At 46.3% G+C, this 15,325-nt stretch overlaps 1 protein-coding gene across 7 annotated transcripts in view; it reads left to right on the forward strand.

The window, feature by feature from the left end:
* The window catches only part of GSE1 (Gse1 coiled-coil protein), a 243,324-nt gene extending 231,056 nt beyond the window's left edge, over window positions 1–12,268 (forward strand). For all 7 annotated transcript variants that reach the window (XM_060682474.2, XM_034426570.3, XM_060682476.2 and 4 more), the window contains 8 exons: window positions 2,637–3,214; window positions 4,996–5,108; window positions 6,074–6,344; window positions 7,000–7,107; window positions 8,048–8,425; window positions 9,905–10,177; window positions 10,444–10,547; window positions 11,102–12,268. In XM_060682474.2, coding sequence (XP_060538457.2) covers window positions 2,637–3,214; window positions 4,996–5,108; window positions 6,074–6,344; window positions 7,000–7,107; window positions 8,048–8,425; window positions 9,905–10,177; window positions 10,444–10,547; window positions 11,102–11,236 — 1,960 coding nt within the window. In that variant the 3' untranslated portion in view covers window positions 11,237–12,268. The remainder of the gene's footprint in view (window positions 1–2,636; window positions 3,215–4,995; window positions 5,109–6,073; window positions 6,345–6,999; window positions 7,108–8,047; window positions 8,426–9,904; window positions 10,178–10,443; window positions 10,548–11,101) is intronic.
* The last annotated feature ends 3,057 nt before the right edge of the window (window positions 12,269–15,325 follow it).

The raw sequence follows: 15,325 nt of genomic DNA on the forward strand, positions 1-15,325 counted from the left end.
GTCGTAAATTTTGCCTCCTGCAAGCTCTTTGCAAAGAGACACTCCGTCTGCTCAGCAGTTGTGTAATGTATCGCGCTGGGGAAGCAGCCATTGCCGTTTCGGCGCATAGCACCCTGGCGCTCTCGAGTGGGAAGCGGTTCAATGCGCGACTCCAGCAAATGCGGTGCTTATCGGGTATCTGTTGTTCTCCTTTTGCTACCTATTTAAGGATTACACGGTTGTCATTCTCTGTGTCACTTGAGCGTAACTTTGGGGGAGGCTGGATTCATGTTGGAATCTGTGAGCCTGAGTGTTGCTAGACAGGTGAAATCTGCAACCTTCCAGGTATTAGAATCCGGGTATCGGAATAGAAAGATTGAAAGACATGTTGGAGATTGTCTAATTTAGGGTTTCTCGACCTTAGCCATACTGGCTGGGGAATTCTGGGAACGGAAGTGCAGGCCAATTAAAATTGCCACGGTTGAGAAACGCTGCTAAAAAGCATATTCATTTAGGGAACGTGAAGAGATCATCTTCCCCAAATATCAAGATTCACAAATAAAGACACTGTATTTATTTACATTTGAAGTTTAGACCAGGGGTGTCCAACCATGCTGGCTGGAGAATTCTGGGAATTGAAGTCCACAGGTCTTAAAGTTGCCAAGGTTAAAGGTCATGGTTGTCCCAAAGCTGCTTTTTCAGGAGGCAACTGGGCTTCCTTCTTTTTTCTTTGAAGACATTTCGCTTCTCATCCAAGACGTTTCTTCACCTCCAGTAGTAAAAAAAAATTGATTTCACTACTGTTTCCATTCCCCACCATCCACTCAGAGCTGAAGAAGCGTCTTGGATGAGAAGCAAAATATCTTCAAAAGAAAAACAAAGTCCAGTTGCTTCCTAAAAAAGCACCTTTGGGATTGCCAAGGTTGGATACCTCTGTTTTAGGCTGTTTAATTTACGGAGACGTCATTCCTGTTTAGGGAAAAGCCCTCTAAACGGTGCTTTCTCTGTCATGCAAATCCTTCCTTTTCCTGTGGTTTAATTCGCGGAGGGATGCTTTTCAGGAGAGACATTGACCACTCTAATGGACTCTAAAAGTAGCTTCCTTTTGGGTTAACCAAGCTCAGTTGGCTACTCAAAAGCTTCTCGCCACACATTTAATGCAAATTACTCAAACCGTGGTTTACAAACTATTGAGCATCTGCTTCAAGTCCCAAACGGCTGGACAATATGGTTTCTATGCTGGCAAAATGCATCCCTTCCAGGTGCTTTTTTTTTTTTTTTTTTTTACAGGTTATGTGCTAGCTGGAGAATTCTGGGAATTTGAGGTCCAGACAAGTTGCCAAGTGCTTAGAAACATTGCTTTAGAGGGAGAATTTCCACAATGTGGAACAGCAGAGTAGCTCGCTAGGTGGTCCTCAGATGGTTCCTGCGTGCTTTTTGTTGGAGAAATTGGCACGATAATTTGGGTGCAGCTGAGAATTGAGCACAACACTGTTTGGCAAGGAAAATCTTGCATTTAATGGCAACGCCACTAGATGTCGCTCACTCTGATTCCCAGAGGCATGAATGGGACACCTGCTCTGGCCAAGGTGCCCTCTACTGGACAGTTTTATAGGGAAAAGGTCCAGCTTCCAGTGCACTGAACTGTAATCTAGAGCAGAAACTTGAGTTTTGGGTATTGTGTGGTGTTGCATAATGACAGGCACAAAATAAATTTAAAAATAATTGTCTATTAAAGAATAATTTATTTGCACAAGGCTTTTGTGTACACATGATATCCAGGATAATTCACAGCCCAAAAAAAAAAGAAGAAGAAGAAGCAATGCAAAGCAAAGTCCCTTAAAAAAAATCTTGCGGCCAATTGCATCACCGCTTTTAGTCCTAAAAAATAAAAGCTAAAAGGAAAGCTTGAGAAAAAGAGCAACCGACTCTTTCCTCCGGTCACCGCTTGAGAAAAAGAGACCGAGATGGTCCGATTTGGTTTGGAAGCAACAACACGGACTTGTTTATGTGGGAAATGCTTCATGACCTCATGATTTACTTATCAACTTCAGTGATTCGCTTAACAGCCATGCCAAAAAAGGTCATAAAATTGGATAGGACTCATTTTGGTCACCCGACTATAAAAAACAAGGTTGAGACTTTGGAAAAAGTGCAGAGAAGAGCAACCGAGATGATGAGGGGACCGGAGAGTAAAACATATGATGAACGGTTGCAAGAACTGGGTCTGGCTAGTCTAGTGAAGAGAAGGACCAGGGGAGAGAGGAGAGCATCTTCCAATATTTGAGGGGCTTCTACAGAGAGGAGGAGGGGGTGTCAAACTATTTTCCAAGGCACCCGAAGGAATAATGGATGGAAACTGAAGAAGGAGAGATTCAACCTAGAAACAAGGAGGAATTTTCTGACAGTGAGAACAATCAACCGATAGAACAGAAGTTGCCTTCAACAGTTGTGGGAGCTTCATCACTGGAAGCTTTCAAGAAGAGACTGGGCTGGTGTAGGGTCTCCTGCTTGGGTGGGGGGCTGGACTAGATGACCTACAAGGTCCCTTCCAACTTCAGTGATTCTTGCTTCTTATTGAAAATTCTGGTCGTAAGTCCAGGACTACCTATTACCCTTGTTTCCATTAATACCATTTCGCGTTCCTTTTTTTCCAGACTGGGTCCAAGCCGCCCCGAACTGGGAGTTCGAGAGCAACCCCAGCATTTCGGAGGGCCCCCTCCGCTCATATCTCCCAAGCCGCAGCCCCATCCGGTGCCCACGTCGCTCTGGAACCCGGTCTCCTTGATTGACAGCAGCACGGAAGCTCGGAGGTTACAGGAGAGCCACCCGCTCCCCACCCACGCCAGCCCCTACGAGTCCAGCCGGCAAGCCATCCCGTTGGTCAAAGTGGAACGAGTCTACTGTCCTGAGAAAGTTGAGGACGGAGCCCGGAAAAAGGAACATTTGGACAAATACCAACCTGGCCGGGAGACGGGTGGATCTGAGCCCGGTGGGTTTCCCCACGGACCCTTGTTAAGCGAATGGGAGAAGCCCCTGCAGCAGAGAACCCCCCACCCACAAAGCGTACCATTTGTCGAGGCGTTGAAGAACCAGACGGGCTCCCCGTACAGGCATCTCCTACCCAGAGGCCATGATCCGATGTATGTTTACGACGAATTCTTGCTCCAGCAACGCAAGCTGGTCAGCAAGCTGGACCTGGAGGAGAGGAAGAGGAGGGAAGCTCAGGAGAAAGGTGGGTGCCCGTCGACCCTCCTCGGGGTTTCCTGCTTCAGATGAGAATTGAGAAACTGATAGAAGGGAATCTTTGTAGCTCAGGGCTGAGCTACGGCCTTGGTGCTCTCTGAGCTTGGTGGTTTTCTTGCGAATGTTTCATGACCCAACTAGGGAACAGAGCCTTGGTAGTACAGTGGTCTAAAGCACCCTGTTATTAAGACCAGCTGCCTGCAATTACAGCAGGTTCGAATCTCACCAGGCTCAAGGTTGACTCAGCCTTCCATCCTTTCAAAAGTAGGTGAAATGAGGACCCAGTTTGTGGGGGCAATAAGCGGACTTTGTATAAATATACAAAAGTATGAAGGCTATTGCTTAGCGCATTGTAAGCCGCCCTGAGTCTCCGGAGAAGGGCGGCATATAAATCAAATTAAAAAAAAAAAACATCATCAGTGCTAGAAGGGAATGAGGTTTGCGGAGAGGAAAAGGGAGGAGGAGGAGGAGAAGGAAGAGGACTGTTTCATGACCCAACTAGGGAACATCATCAGTGTTAGGACAGAGTGGGGTTTGCGGAGAGGGAGAGAGAGGGAAGCATTTTTCCACTGGAGGCGGAATAAAAGGAATAAAGAGGGGGCATTACAAGGCCCAGCCTCCAATCCGAGACTCGTGTGTCTCGGTCCAAGCGAAGAGTGTCAAATAAAAGGACCCCTGTCTTGTTTCTGCTTAGCCCCTGCCCCCCTCCTCTCCCCAAGGTTCCCCCCCCCACCGCTTTTTCAAAAAGCACTGTGGCTTTACCAGGGAGGGAGTCGTGCAGGCTTCCCTACCTACCTCTGCAGCTCCCTTTGAAGACCTCTTCCAAGCTGCTCTGCAAATTGTCTTTCTGAGACAGGCCCAATTAATAAATGATGAACGGAGACTAATAAAGCAGCTTTAAATATTCATCGAGAACGTACAGCCATGGTGGGATTTGCAAAAGGGAGGAAAACATAACATTTAAGTAGGAAGGGAGGAGGGGATGCGGGGCTTCCATCACGAGGCAGCGCGTGGGACATTTGGGCAGATGAGTCCTTCCTCCTCCTTTCCCAGCGTCCTTCCAGGTTGTACCTTTACAGCGGTGTGTTAGCTAGCACTGTGGTTGACTTCTATGCCTTGGGGTGGGTGGTGGGTGGTTATGAGCTCCTCCTGTGCCAAAGGGTTAGGGTGCTGATGCTTCAATGCCCCAGGTGGTTCCTCAGCACACCTGGAAGAATGGAGCTTTCATCCAGCTCCATTAAAGTCCTCAGGCATGGCCTGTAATAGCCCAGGTATGTGTCTGCCTGATGGTCTCTTCTGGTTTGGGAAGAGAGAGTCTGACATCTTGCAGCAGAGCCAGACTGTGGGGACAGGTCCAGCTTCCCTCTCCTGTTTATAAGCACTGGAAAGCCAACCCCTGGCAGCCTCCTTCCTTCCTCTCAGCTTTTCCTGTCCTTCCTTAAACCAGATGCTGGCTTGCATAATTTGTTCCTTGCAGGATCCGAATGTTCCTCCCCCCCCCAAAGGCAAAATAGCCCTGGCTCAGGCTCCATGCCTGTGTTGACAGATGGGTCGCTACCACCATGTCTTGCATATAGGTCCAGCTGCCGTCCTTCTGGGAGCCCAGAACAGCTGTGAGAATTAATTCGGCTCTTCTCTGAGAAGACCCACCGTCACCGTGGGATGGCACTGCTTGGGTTCCTGGAGGGAGAGGAGGGCACCTGGGCAAAAGTCAAGATGAGGTTTTTGGTGGCCATCAAAGTTCACCTCTGCTCTGCTTGGGGTACGCAGGATATTATTACGATCTGGATGATTCCTACGATGAGAGCGACGAAGAGGAAGTCCGGGCTCACCTACGCTGTGTGGCAGAGCAGCCCCCTTTGAAGTTGGACACTTCCTCTGAGGTAGGTCTCATCTCCTGTTCCCCATAATGATGTAGGTCCAGGGGTGAAATCCAGCAGGTTCTGACAGGTTCTGGAGAACTGGTAGTGGAAATTTTAAGCAGTTCGGAGAACCGGCAAATACCACCTCTGGCTGGCCCCAGAGTGGGGTGGGAATGGAGATTTTGCAATATCCTTCCCCCCAGGAGTGAGATTTTGCACTATCCTTCCCCTGCCATGCCCACCAAGTCACACCACACCCACCAAGCCACGCCCACAGAACCGGTAGTAAAAAAAATTGGATTTCACCACTGTGTAGGTCGAAGGGTTCCAGCTTGTAACAGAGGGTTCGATACCCCAGGAGGCGCAGGACAGGTGCATAGTACGATTGGTAGGATTTGCTTGGCCTTATCCCTAACCTAAGATGCCTCTTACAAGAAAGCCGAGATCTGAATTTTGATAGCAACCAGAAGCGTGGAGCCTTTCTTCTAACACATAACGCTCGCTCTGTTCGTGGTTGGCCTTTAAAGATAAACGATGCTTGATACCAGAAGATAAATTCTCCCTGGGGTCACAAACCTAAGGTAGATGTGGTGGTGGAGCCGTGTGCCAATCTGGGGCTACTCAAACTGAGGACACTGCCATGTTTTCAGTTGGCCATATGAATGATCTTAGAGCAGCGGTCTTCAAACTTGGCGGCTTTAAGACTTGTGGACTTCAACTCCCAGAAGACCTCTGTCTTAGACCTTTATTTAGGTCGTGGATATTTCTCTCCTTTTCTTCACAGCTGATACGCTTTTTATTAGAAAGGGTTGACTGGCTAGGCTATTTCTCTCAAGGTGAGATGCTCTTAAGGTATTATTATGTTCTTCCTTCTTTTTTTTAAATCCCTCCCGAAGGATGAGACCTTTTTGGTGGTCTCGGATGGTCTGGAAGGCCTGGCTGATGTATAGTTATGAAAAATTGACCTTCCTCTTTGCTTCTTCTAGAAGCTGGAGTTCCTGCAGCTTTTTGGGCTGACCACTCAGCAACAGAAGGCGGAGCTGCTGATCCAGAAACGGAGGAAAAGACGGAGAATGTTGAGGGAGAGCAGCCCTTCCCCACCCGCCATCCAGAACAAGCGTCCCACGCCTTCCCCTCGTTTTGTGCTCTCCACACGTTACAGCCCGGATGAAATGAACCACAGCCCCAACTTTGAAGAGAAGAAGAGGTTCCTCACCACTTTCAACTTAACCCACATTACTGCGGAAAAGAGGAAAGGTATTGGTCCAGGGGGCTGCAGATTGCAGAGATTCGGGTTTCAGGATGACAAAATAACAGAGTTGGAAGGGACCTTGGAGGTCTTCTAGTCCAACCCCCTGCTCAGGCAGGAAACCCATTTCAGACAAGGGACGCTTCTAAGACTGTCGTGTCTCTTCTTAAAAGCCTCCATTGATGGAGCCCCCACAACTCCTGGTGGCAAACTGTTCTACTGGTTAATTGTTCTCACTGTCAGGAAATTTCTCCTTAGTTCTAGGTTGCTTCTCTCCTTGATGAGTTTCCACCCATTGCTTCTTGTCCTGCCTTCAGGGACTTTGGAGAATAGCTTGACTCCCTCTTCTTTGGGGCAGCCCCTGAGATATTGGAGCACTTTTATCATGCCTCCCCTAGTCCTTCTTTTCACTAGATTAGACATACCCAATTCCAGCAATCATTCTTAATACGTTTTAGCCTCCAGTCTTCTAATCGTTCTGCAGTTTTCTGGAAGACCTGAAACAGGATTGCTATCTTAGATTGTTTGTCTGTCTTAAGTCTTGAAAAACACGCCTACTGATCACCTAAACTGGCTATAATTCATACTCGATCCCTTGCAGAACAGGGTTCTTGCTTCCTGTCCTTGGTCCTTTAAAAACCGTCTCTGCTTCCTCCTTTGCAGATAAAGAGAAGTTGGCAGAGATGCTTCATGCCATGAAACAAAAGAATGCATGCACAGCACCGTCAGTTAAAACCTCCCCACGGGACAGTCCTAGTATTGTCCAAGCTGGTAAGTAGTTACATAAATGGTGGCATCTCCTGGCAGGACAGTGGCTTCCTGAAGCTGGGAGATTCTTCTGATGGAACCCCATCTCCTCATCTAACCCTTTTCTGGCATCAATGAGACCTTTATAGTTTCCCAGAAACCTGTTTGGTCTGCTAGATGCTTTATCTCTAGGGACAGTGTGATTATCTTGATTTTCCCATCAGAAGAAGGTCAGGGGTCACTTGCTTCCATGGGGCTTCCAAAGAAAGCATCTGGTGGAAATGCAACCTTTTCTCATCTTTGTAGACATTTCAAAAGGTGGGGGGGGAATGCCCCTTGAACCTCATTATCTCCAGGTGCTTCTGAAATCACGCCAAGACAGACCAGGGTTGGGAATACGGGAAGCAGAGAAGAATCGTAGTTAATGCTGTGCAGGAGGACAGTTGCAGTTTGGGTGGTCCCATATTAAGCCCCTTGTCAAATAAAATCACTGATCTGGGCTCCATCATTGTTTGTTTGTGCGCCTATCCGCCTGGAGCAAATAACAGTTTTCCTCTTCGAGGATTAGCTTCAAGCCTACCCTAAGGCGAGGTTTGAAATTAAATAGCGTGTCAAAGTGAGTAACGGGTGAAGTGCGATGCCTCAATCGGCTCATCCCAAAACCATAGCTGGGAAAGTGGGATGGGGGGTGGGGGATATGCCAGGTTAGAGGCAAAGGTAGGAGCTGAAGAAGCTTCTTGGATGAGAAGAGAAACGTCTTCAAAGAAAAACCAGGAAGTCCAGTTGCCTCTTTGGGACAACTAGGACCTGCAGGATTGGGAATCTCCATGGACATTTTAAAAAAATTAAATGGGAAGTTTTCTTTCTGCATGACTGGGTTGGGCCATCCATCTCCTAATGTGGAGTAGGAATCCCAGAGGTGTCACGGGGTCCTAACTGACGTGTGGCTTTTTTCTTCCCAAAGACTCACAAGTCCATCAAACGGCGGTGTCGGACTTGGATAAACCGGTCGGCGTTGCTCCAGCGTCTCTGCCGGAAGCCCAGAAGACCACGGAGTCCTGCAGAACAAATCACCTGAGACCCCACGACTTTTCCAGAGCCAAAGAGCCCCTTCCTCTCCCTGCTGAGAAGCCCAGGTTGAGCGACGGGCACACGGTCAAGAAGAACTTCACCCTCCTGAACTGCGTCCGGGGATCTTTGCCGAAAGAGATCCCCGTTCCGCTCTCCCACAGTATGAACGGGAAGAACAAGCAGTGGGAACCGTTCCTTGCCGAGGAGTTTGCGCACCAGTTCCACGAGTCCGTCTTGCAGTCCACGCAGAAGGCTTTACAGAAACACAAAGGTAAGGGACCCCAGAGGCAGAGAGAGAGAGAGACCGGTTAACTCCAGGAGTATCCACGGCTGGTCCTCAACGTAGGACCACAATCGAGACTCCCAAATTTGTGTTTGCAAAGCGAGACAGTTGTTAAGGGAGTTTTGCCCCGTTTTACAACCTTTCTTGTCACAATCATTAAGCGAATCCTTGCAGTTGTTGAGTGAGTCACATCTGTTTAAGCAAATCTGGCTTCCCCCCCTGGACTTTGCCAGTCAGGAGGTCGCAAAAGGGGATCACGTGACCCTGGGACACTACAACCGTCATAAATAACAGGCCAGTTACCAAGCGGCTGAATTTTTATCACATGACCATGGGGATACTCAAGTTGTAAGTCTGGAAAATGGTCATGAGTCACTGTTTTCAGTGCCGTTGGAACTTTTGAGTAGTCACTGCATGAATGGTTGTAAATCAAGGACTACCTGTATCGCCTACGGAAGTCTACGGATGAAAGGAACCAAAAGTGGGATTAGAAGCTCCATCTCCTTTAGGAAAGCTTCCTACATCCCTCTTTCAGGACCTCATGGAGTTGGAAGTGACCCAACCTCTGGCCCACTGCAGGATTCTCTTACACAAGGTGTTTCTCAACCTTGTGTGGACTTCAAGTCCCAGAATTCTCTAGCCAGAGAATTGTGGGAGTTGAAATCCAGACATCTTAAAGTTGCCAAGGTTGAGAAACATCACTCTACACCATCCTTGATGATCCAACTTCTGTTGGAAGAAGGGGAAGAAACTCCTTCTTCTGGTAACCTGTCCCACTGATGGACATTTCATGCCAAGGTTGGCCCATCTTCAATGTGTAAGGTGGGCAGAAAAACCATACTGTAAACCCTGGCTTTCATGAAGGACAGGGGACAGGGGAGGATGTCCCTTAGATCCGAAACGGGATCTTATATATGGGTAAAACCAAGGATGGATTTTGTCCACGGCATTAGGCTTCAGTTCAGTGAAATTCCAATAACAATTAATTCATTGCAGTGGGACGACTTTCCTCCATTAGTTGCAGGTGCTCCATCCCTGGAGGCTTTCAAGAAGAGACTAGGCAACCATTTGTCCAGAATAGTATAGGGTAAGTGTTTCTCAACCTTGGTAGCTTGAAGATGGGTGGACTTCAACTCCCAGAATCCCCCAGCCAGCGTTGCTGGCTGGGGGATTCTGGGAGTTGAAGTCCACCCATCTTCAAGCTTCCAAGGTTGAGAAACACTGGTATAGGGTCTTCTGCTTAAGCAGGGGTTCAACTAGAAGACCTCCAAGGTCCCTTCCACCCTTACCTTCTGTGTTCTAAATCCAAAGCCTTCCCGTAGCTATCTACATATTCATATGACACTTCCAGAAATTATGATATAGCCAGTCCTGACCCAAATCATTGTTACACTTGGTGCCAACACAGAGGTCCACTCATCATTAAACTGGATGCCAACATCTTCCTTTGTGTCTGCTGTCCTTTAGGCAATTCGATGGTTCATTCGGCGGAGCAGAACCACAAAGTGGACGCTTCCATCCATTATAACATTCCGGAACTGCAGACTTCCAGCTGGGTCTCTTTGCCACAGCAAAACGGACAGAAAGATTCCCAGCACAAGGGACTGATTCCTCCGGAACACGAGAAGATCTCGGATTCCGAAGAAGACGAGGAAGACGAAGAGGAAGAGGAGGAGTACCCCAGACCAAAATGGCATGGGATCGAAGCAGTCTTTGAGGCTTATCAAGAGCATGTCGACGGTAAGATGCCGTGATCCAGGATGGCGGTTTCTCAATATTGGCCACTTTTTAAGAAGGGTGGACTTCAACTCCCAGAATTCTCCCAGATTCCTGGGAGTTGAAGTCCACAAATCTTAAAAGTGGCCAAGGTTGAAAAGCACTTGGTCCAAGAGACCAGGACGCATTTAGTAACCAGGACACATTCCTGGTTACTAAAAACAGTTGTTCACGGAGGCCCTGCTCTCCTGCTGCCATCAGTTGACTAACCGGTTCAAATTGCATTGCAGAGCAAAACCTGGAACGGCAAGTGCTGCAGACCCAATGCCGACGTTTAGAGGCCCAGCACTACAGCCTCAGTCTGACCGCAGAACAGCTCTCGCACACCATGACGGTGAGTAGGGCTTCAACCCCCACAGCTAAATGGGCAAGAGTCCCTTGGGCAAGCCATCCGTGAGTTTTCTTGGCCAAACAAGAGGTCCATGCCTTTTCGGTGGCGTGTGTGAATGATTTCCTCATTAAGACTCCAGGCTTCGGATCTCTTCTTGGTCTCCCATCCAGGTTTGTTTAGCTCCCTTTGGCATAACATGATGGTTGCTGAACCAAAAGGAGTTTTGGAGTCAGGGAAGGTTCTGTGACATCTCAGTTCAGGAGTTGTATTTTCGGTGCTGTTTTCTAGAATACTATAAATCAAGGGTGTCAAATCTTGGCAACTTCAAGACTCGTGGACTCCAACTCCAGAATTCCCCAGCCAGCCATGAAACTTTAAGACTTTGGGACTTCAACTCCCAGAATTCATCAGGGAGCATGGCAGACTGGGGAATTCTGGGAGTTGAAGTCCACATGTCTGAAAGTGGCCAAGGTTGGACACCTACGCTATAAATCCCTGCCTGCCTCAGTGCGAAAGGAGGACGTGACCATCTCAAACGGTTCTTCTCTTCTTTGCAGGAACTAAGGAACCAGAAGCAGAAAATTGTCTCGGAAAGGGAACGGATTCAGGCCGAACTCGATCACTTGCGAAAGTGCCTTGCGTTGCCTGCCATGCAGTGGTCCCGGAGTTATTTCAAGGGGTATCCCAGGTGACATGCCCTTGCACTAGGCCAAACATAGAGTATAGAAATAATAATTAATAATAATAATAATAATAATAATAATAATAATCTATTTTATTACCTGGAATATTTAATATTTTTCACGGGGAGGTTTGAAGCTTAAATAAATAATAAATAAAAGAGAATAAATCAATCAATCAAAAGGATGTGCCATGCATGGAGCAAAAAAAAAAAAAAAAAGGATTCGGCGGGAAGCCAGGAAAAAAAAAAATCTGAACCCCGCCTCTTTAAAAAGTGCAACCGAACTCTGAGACTTTATTTTTTGAAACTCTGCGAGTGATCCATTTAGACGAAAGTCTACGTTTTCAAGACATTGGAAAGGGTTCGTTTTCTTTCGGCATCTTCGTCTGCTTTTTCCTTCTCTCTCTCTCTCTCTCTTTTTTTTTTTGTCTTTTGAAGATCTTGGTTGAATCCGGAGATTCCCTCAATGACACTAAACGTTTGCCTCCTGTCGTCGAAGGAGCCGCCGGATTTAAAATCCTGGCTTGCGCGCCTTCTCGTTGCCATATCCCTTCGATACTTGAGTCCTGTTTTATTCGTTCTTGAAATATGTTTGTCTCTTCATCCGAGAGAATACCCACAGTATACCATCCATTGCTTTTTTAGTTAGAGTGAACTGGATATTTTGGATAAACCTTAAACCTGCACAGTAAATAAATCTAGTAGAAGAAGAAAACGCAGCTTCCCAACGCCGGACTTCCCATGCCTCTGTCAGCTTTTGGGCTGGAAGTGCACTTCAACCTGACAAATAAAAAGTGAATAAACAAAATCAAGGTACCTTTTTATTCCTGGGGGTGGGAGGGGCAATATGTACAGAACATACCGACGCATAGATTATGTACCCCGGTGGGTAGAATTTTCATACAAAGATTTTGCAATTAAAAGAGTTGAAAAAAAAAAAAAGGTGCTTCAGCCTTAGTGTGTATATATTTAAAAAAAAAAGTTTTGTATGTTTTTATTACTTTAATTATTATTATTATTATAAAAAGCTTGCCATTTTCAATATGTTTCTGCTTTTTTTTTTCCCTCTCTTTTTTTTTTGGCAAAAGGAAAAGAAAAAAAACGGGCTTGCTTTAAGTCTTTTTACAGCTGCTGGTCAGGACCTGATTAAAATAATAAAAGTGATTTTTTTAATTTAAAAAAAGAATAATTTTAAAGGGAAGCTTTCTGCCGGGCAAGCGCGATCCGCCTGTTGGTATTTTGCTGCATGGAGCACCAGTTGCTCTTCCTGAAAATAGAATTATCTTTCCCCCTTCATTTTCTCTTGCGTCTTTCCATCCTCCCCTTCCTCTTTTCCTTAAAGCACTTGGAATACCAACCGTGGTTAACTGCTATTGAGAAGACAAGAGGCCACTAAGATTTCAGTTACCAGATTTAAGACATTTAAGTGGATTTAGTCATCGTCCGTTTTATCTGCGACATTGAAAATCGTACAGGGATGGCACCAATTTTCTGAAACGTAGTTTTTCCCCCTTTAGAAGATCTATCCTGAATCGTCAAAAAAGTATATGGGAAAAAAGAAGGAAACAGTCATGCTACTTATTTAAAGCTAGAGTTGTTCACACATACAAACACCCAACATGGTGGCAGCTACTGCGGGCATGACAAAAGCCCATCCTGCAAGGAGAGACGGGTAGTCCTCGACTTACGACCGTTGGCTTGGTGTCTGTCCCAGTTACTGAAAAAAGTGACTTCTTACTTAACAACTGTCGAAACTTCTTCACAGTTCCCATCATCACAATCTGGTTGCAAGATCCCGGGCCTGGGGGGTGGGTGGGTGGGGGCGTCATGGGACCCTCAATGGCAACCTTCCCAGCCATCGTCCCATAAGCCAAATCAATGGAAGAAGCTGGATTCACTTAACAACTGTGGTTATTTACGTGGCAAAAAGGTTGTAAAATCAGGCAAATGACTCGTTTTACAACCGTCTTGCTGAGCAGTGGAAAATTCTAGTTCTAATTGTGGTTCTAAATTGAGGACTACCTGTGCTTTGTAAATGGACCCCAGCAAATGTGCCTGGGTTTTTTGTGATTCACTGGCAGCAGAGTGCTAAATACCACCATCTTTCCTGCAAAATGAAATTATCTGTGGGTGTACTACTGTAATATAGCGGGGCTGGGCTAATTCTTTAGCATAGGATATATGAGAGAGGACCCCTTTGGGACCTTTTAAAGCAGCTGTGTCTTTCTCCAAAGTACAGTTAGTCCTCGACTTAAAGACCAAATTGGAGCCCAACATTTCTGTGGTTAAGCGAGACATTTGTGACGTGAATCTTGCTCCGTTTTACCACCTCTCCGGCCGAGGCTGTTAAGTGAGCCCTTGCAGTTGACACAGTGAGTAAACCCAGTTGTTAAAGTGAATCTGGCTTCCCCTCGCCAGAAGGTCGCAAAAGGGGATCACATGACCTTGGGACAACAGCAACGGTCGCAAATGTGAAACAGTTGTCTGAATTTTGATCGTGGGGATGCTGGAAAGGTCGTTGCTGTGCAAAATGATCCTAACTCGCTGTTTCCAGTGCTGTCGTAACTTTGAACAGTCACTAAATGAACTGCTGTAAGTCGAGGACTACCTTGGCTGCTTTGAGAACAAGCCCCCCCCCCACCCCCATTTGTGCTTCTCCCCGTTCCTAAAGATTACAAAAGAAAGATGCCCCTGTGCCTTTCGGAGCAGTACAGTACAGTATGTGGCTTTTGAATACCAGCCATCTTAATTCGGCGGCTCACATTGTGACGGCCATAACTTTACAGCGCTTCTGAATATTTATAAGGAATTGGCTGAGAGTTTAGCATTTTGTTTTTTTTTCTTTAAAGAACGATCTGGGTGAGTTTTTACACGGAAGGCATCCACACAGATTTCCTCAATCCAACCCTTGGGACTTCTAAGAAGTACCTTTAGCTATTCTTTCAAAAATAAAATAAAAAAAATGAATTAACTGTGAAATTGACAATCTCAGAACAGAATCTTTTTGTTAGGGACAAAATGGGTAAGTTAGCGTGGCATATGCTTCTTTAATCTTCTTACGCTTATAGTGTCAAAACACTTTTCTCGTTTCACCTCTTCCTCTGCTGTTAACTGCCCAAGTCTTTTGCAACGTGAAGGGACAGCAGGAACATAAAGATTGGTTCCTGCAATTTAATAAGTGGGAAGGAGTTTGCAACCCTTAGCGGTGGGTGTACTACAATTCCTAGCACCCTTCGCCGTTGGCTGTAGGGTTGGGCATGCTGGCTATACAGCATCACCCAGAAAATCGTAGGATTGCAAGGCTCTGCATGTGTTCCAAGCCCCTGCTTTGCTTAATGTAAATAACCAAATTAAATGACCCGCAACAGATTTAGCTGGCGGAAGCAAGTCTACCACTGCCCATTCCATGACTTTTGAACTGCTCGGACTAGTTAGATTTTGCCTAATTCTGAGCAGCCACCGGCCTTCCTTTGCTGACCAACCGCTAATGTCCCTGAGAACTGACCACACTACATTTCATTTCAAGACTCGATGGGAGAGCCCCTCTCCCAACGGAGGGTCAGTTCCTATTCTTGCTCTCTTCGAAGTAGATCCCTTCCTCTTGATTCTCCAACCTCTTTATATAATTCATAAATTGCCCGGAAGAGATTGAACTTAATGTCAATGTAGTTTGAATATTTATTGAATTTATGAATTCACCTTTCACCTAAAGCAGTGTTTCTCAACCTTGGTAGCTTGAAGATGGGTGGACATCAACTCCCAGAATCCCCCAGCCAGCGCTGCTGGCTGGGGGATTCTGGGAGTTGAAGTCCACCCATCTTCAAGCTACCAAGGTTGAGAAACACTGACCTAAAGGGTTTAGGCTTAGGTTTTTAAGTCTCTTTGCAGCAGCAAAAATTTACCAGATTCTTTTTATTTATTTATTTTCATAATTTCTTATCCTTTGATTTAATGGCTGATGTGCAATGCTGCGTTTATAGCGCTATTGGAAAACAAACAAACAAAGGAACTGCCAATGGAAAAAGCACTCTCGTAGGACTGTATGATACTTACAGGGGAAGAGAACCGAATGCTTTCCGTGGCTGCTTAGAAATATAAA

The sequence above is a fragment of the Pantherophis guttatus genome, chromosome 11 (assembly GCF_059756535.1).
Source record: "Pantherophis guttatus breed Tessera chromosome 11, ASM5975653v1, whole genome shotgun sequence".
Classification (NCBI taxonomy): domain Eukaryota; kingdom Metazoa; phylum Chordata; class Lepidosauria; order Squamata; family Colubridae; genus Pantherophis; species Pantherophis guttatus.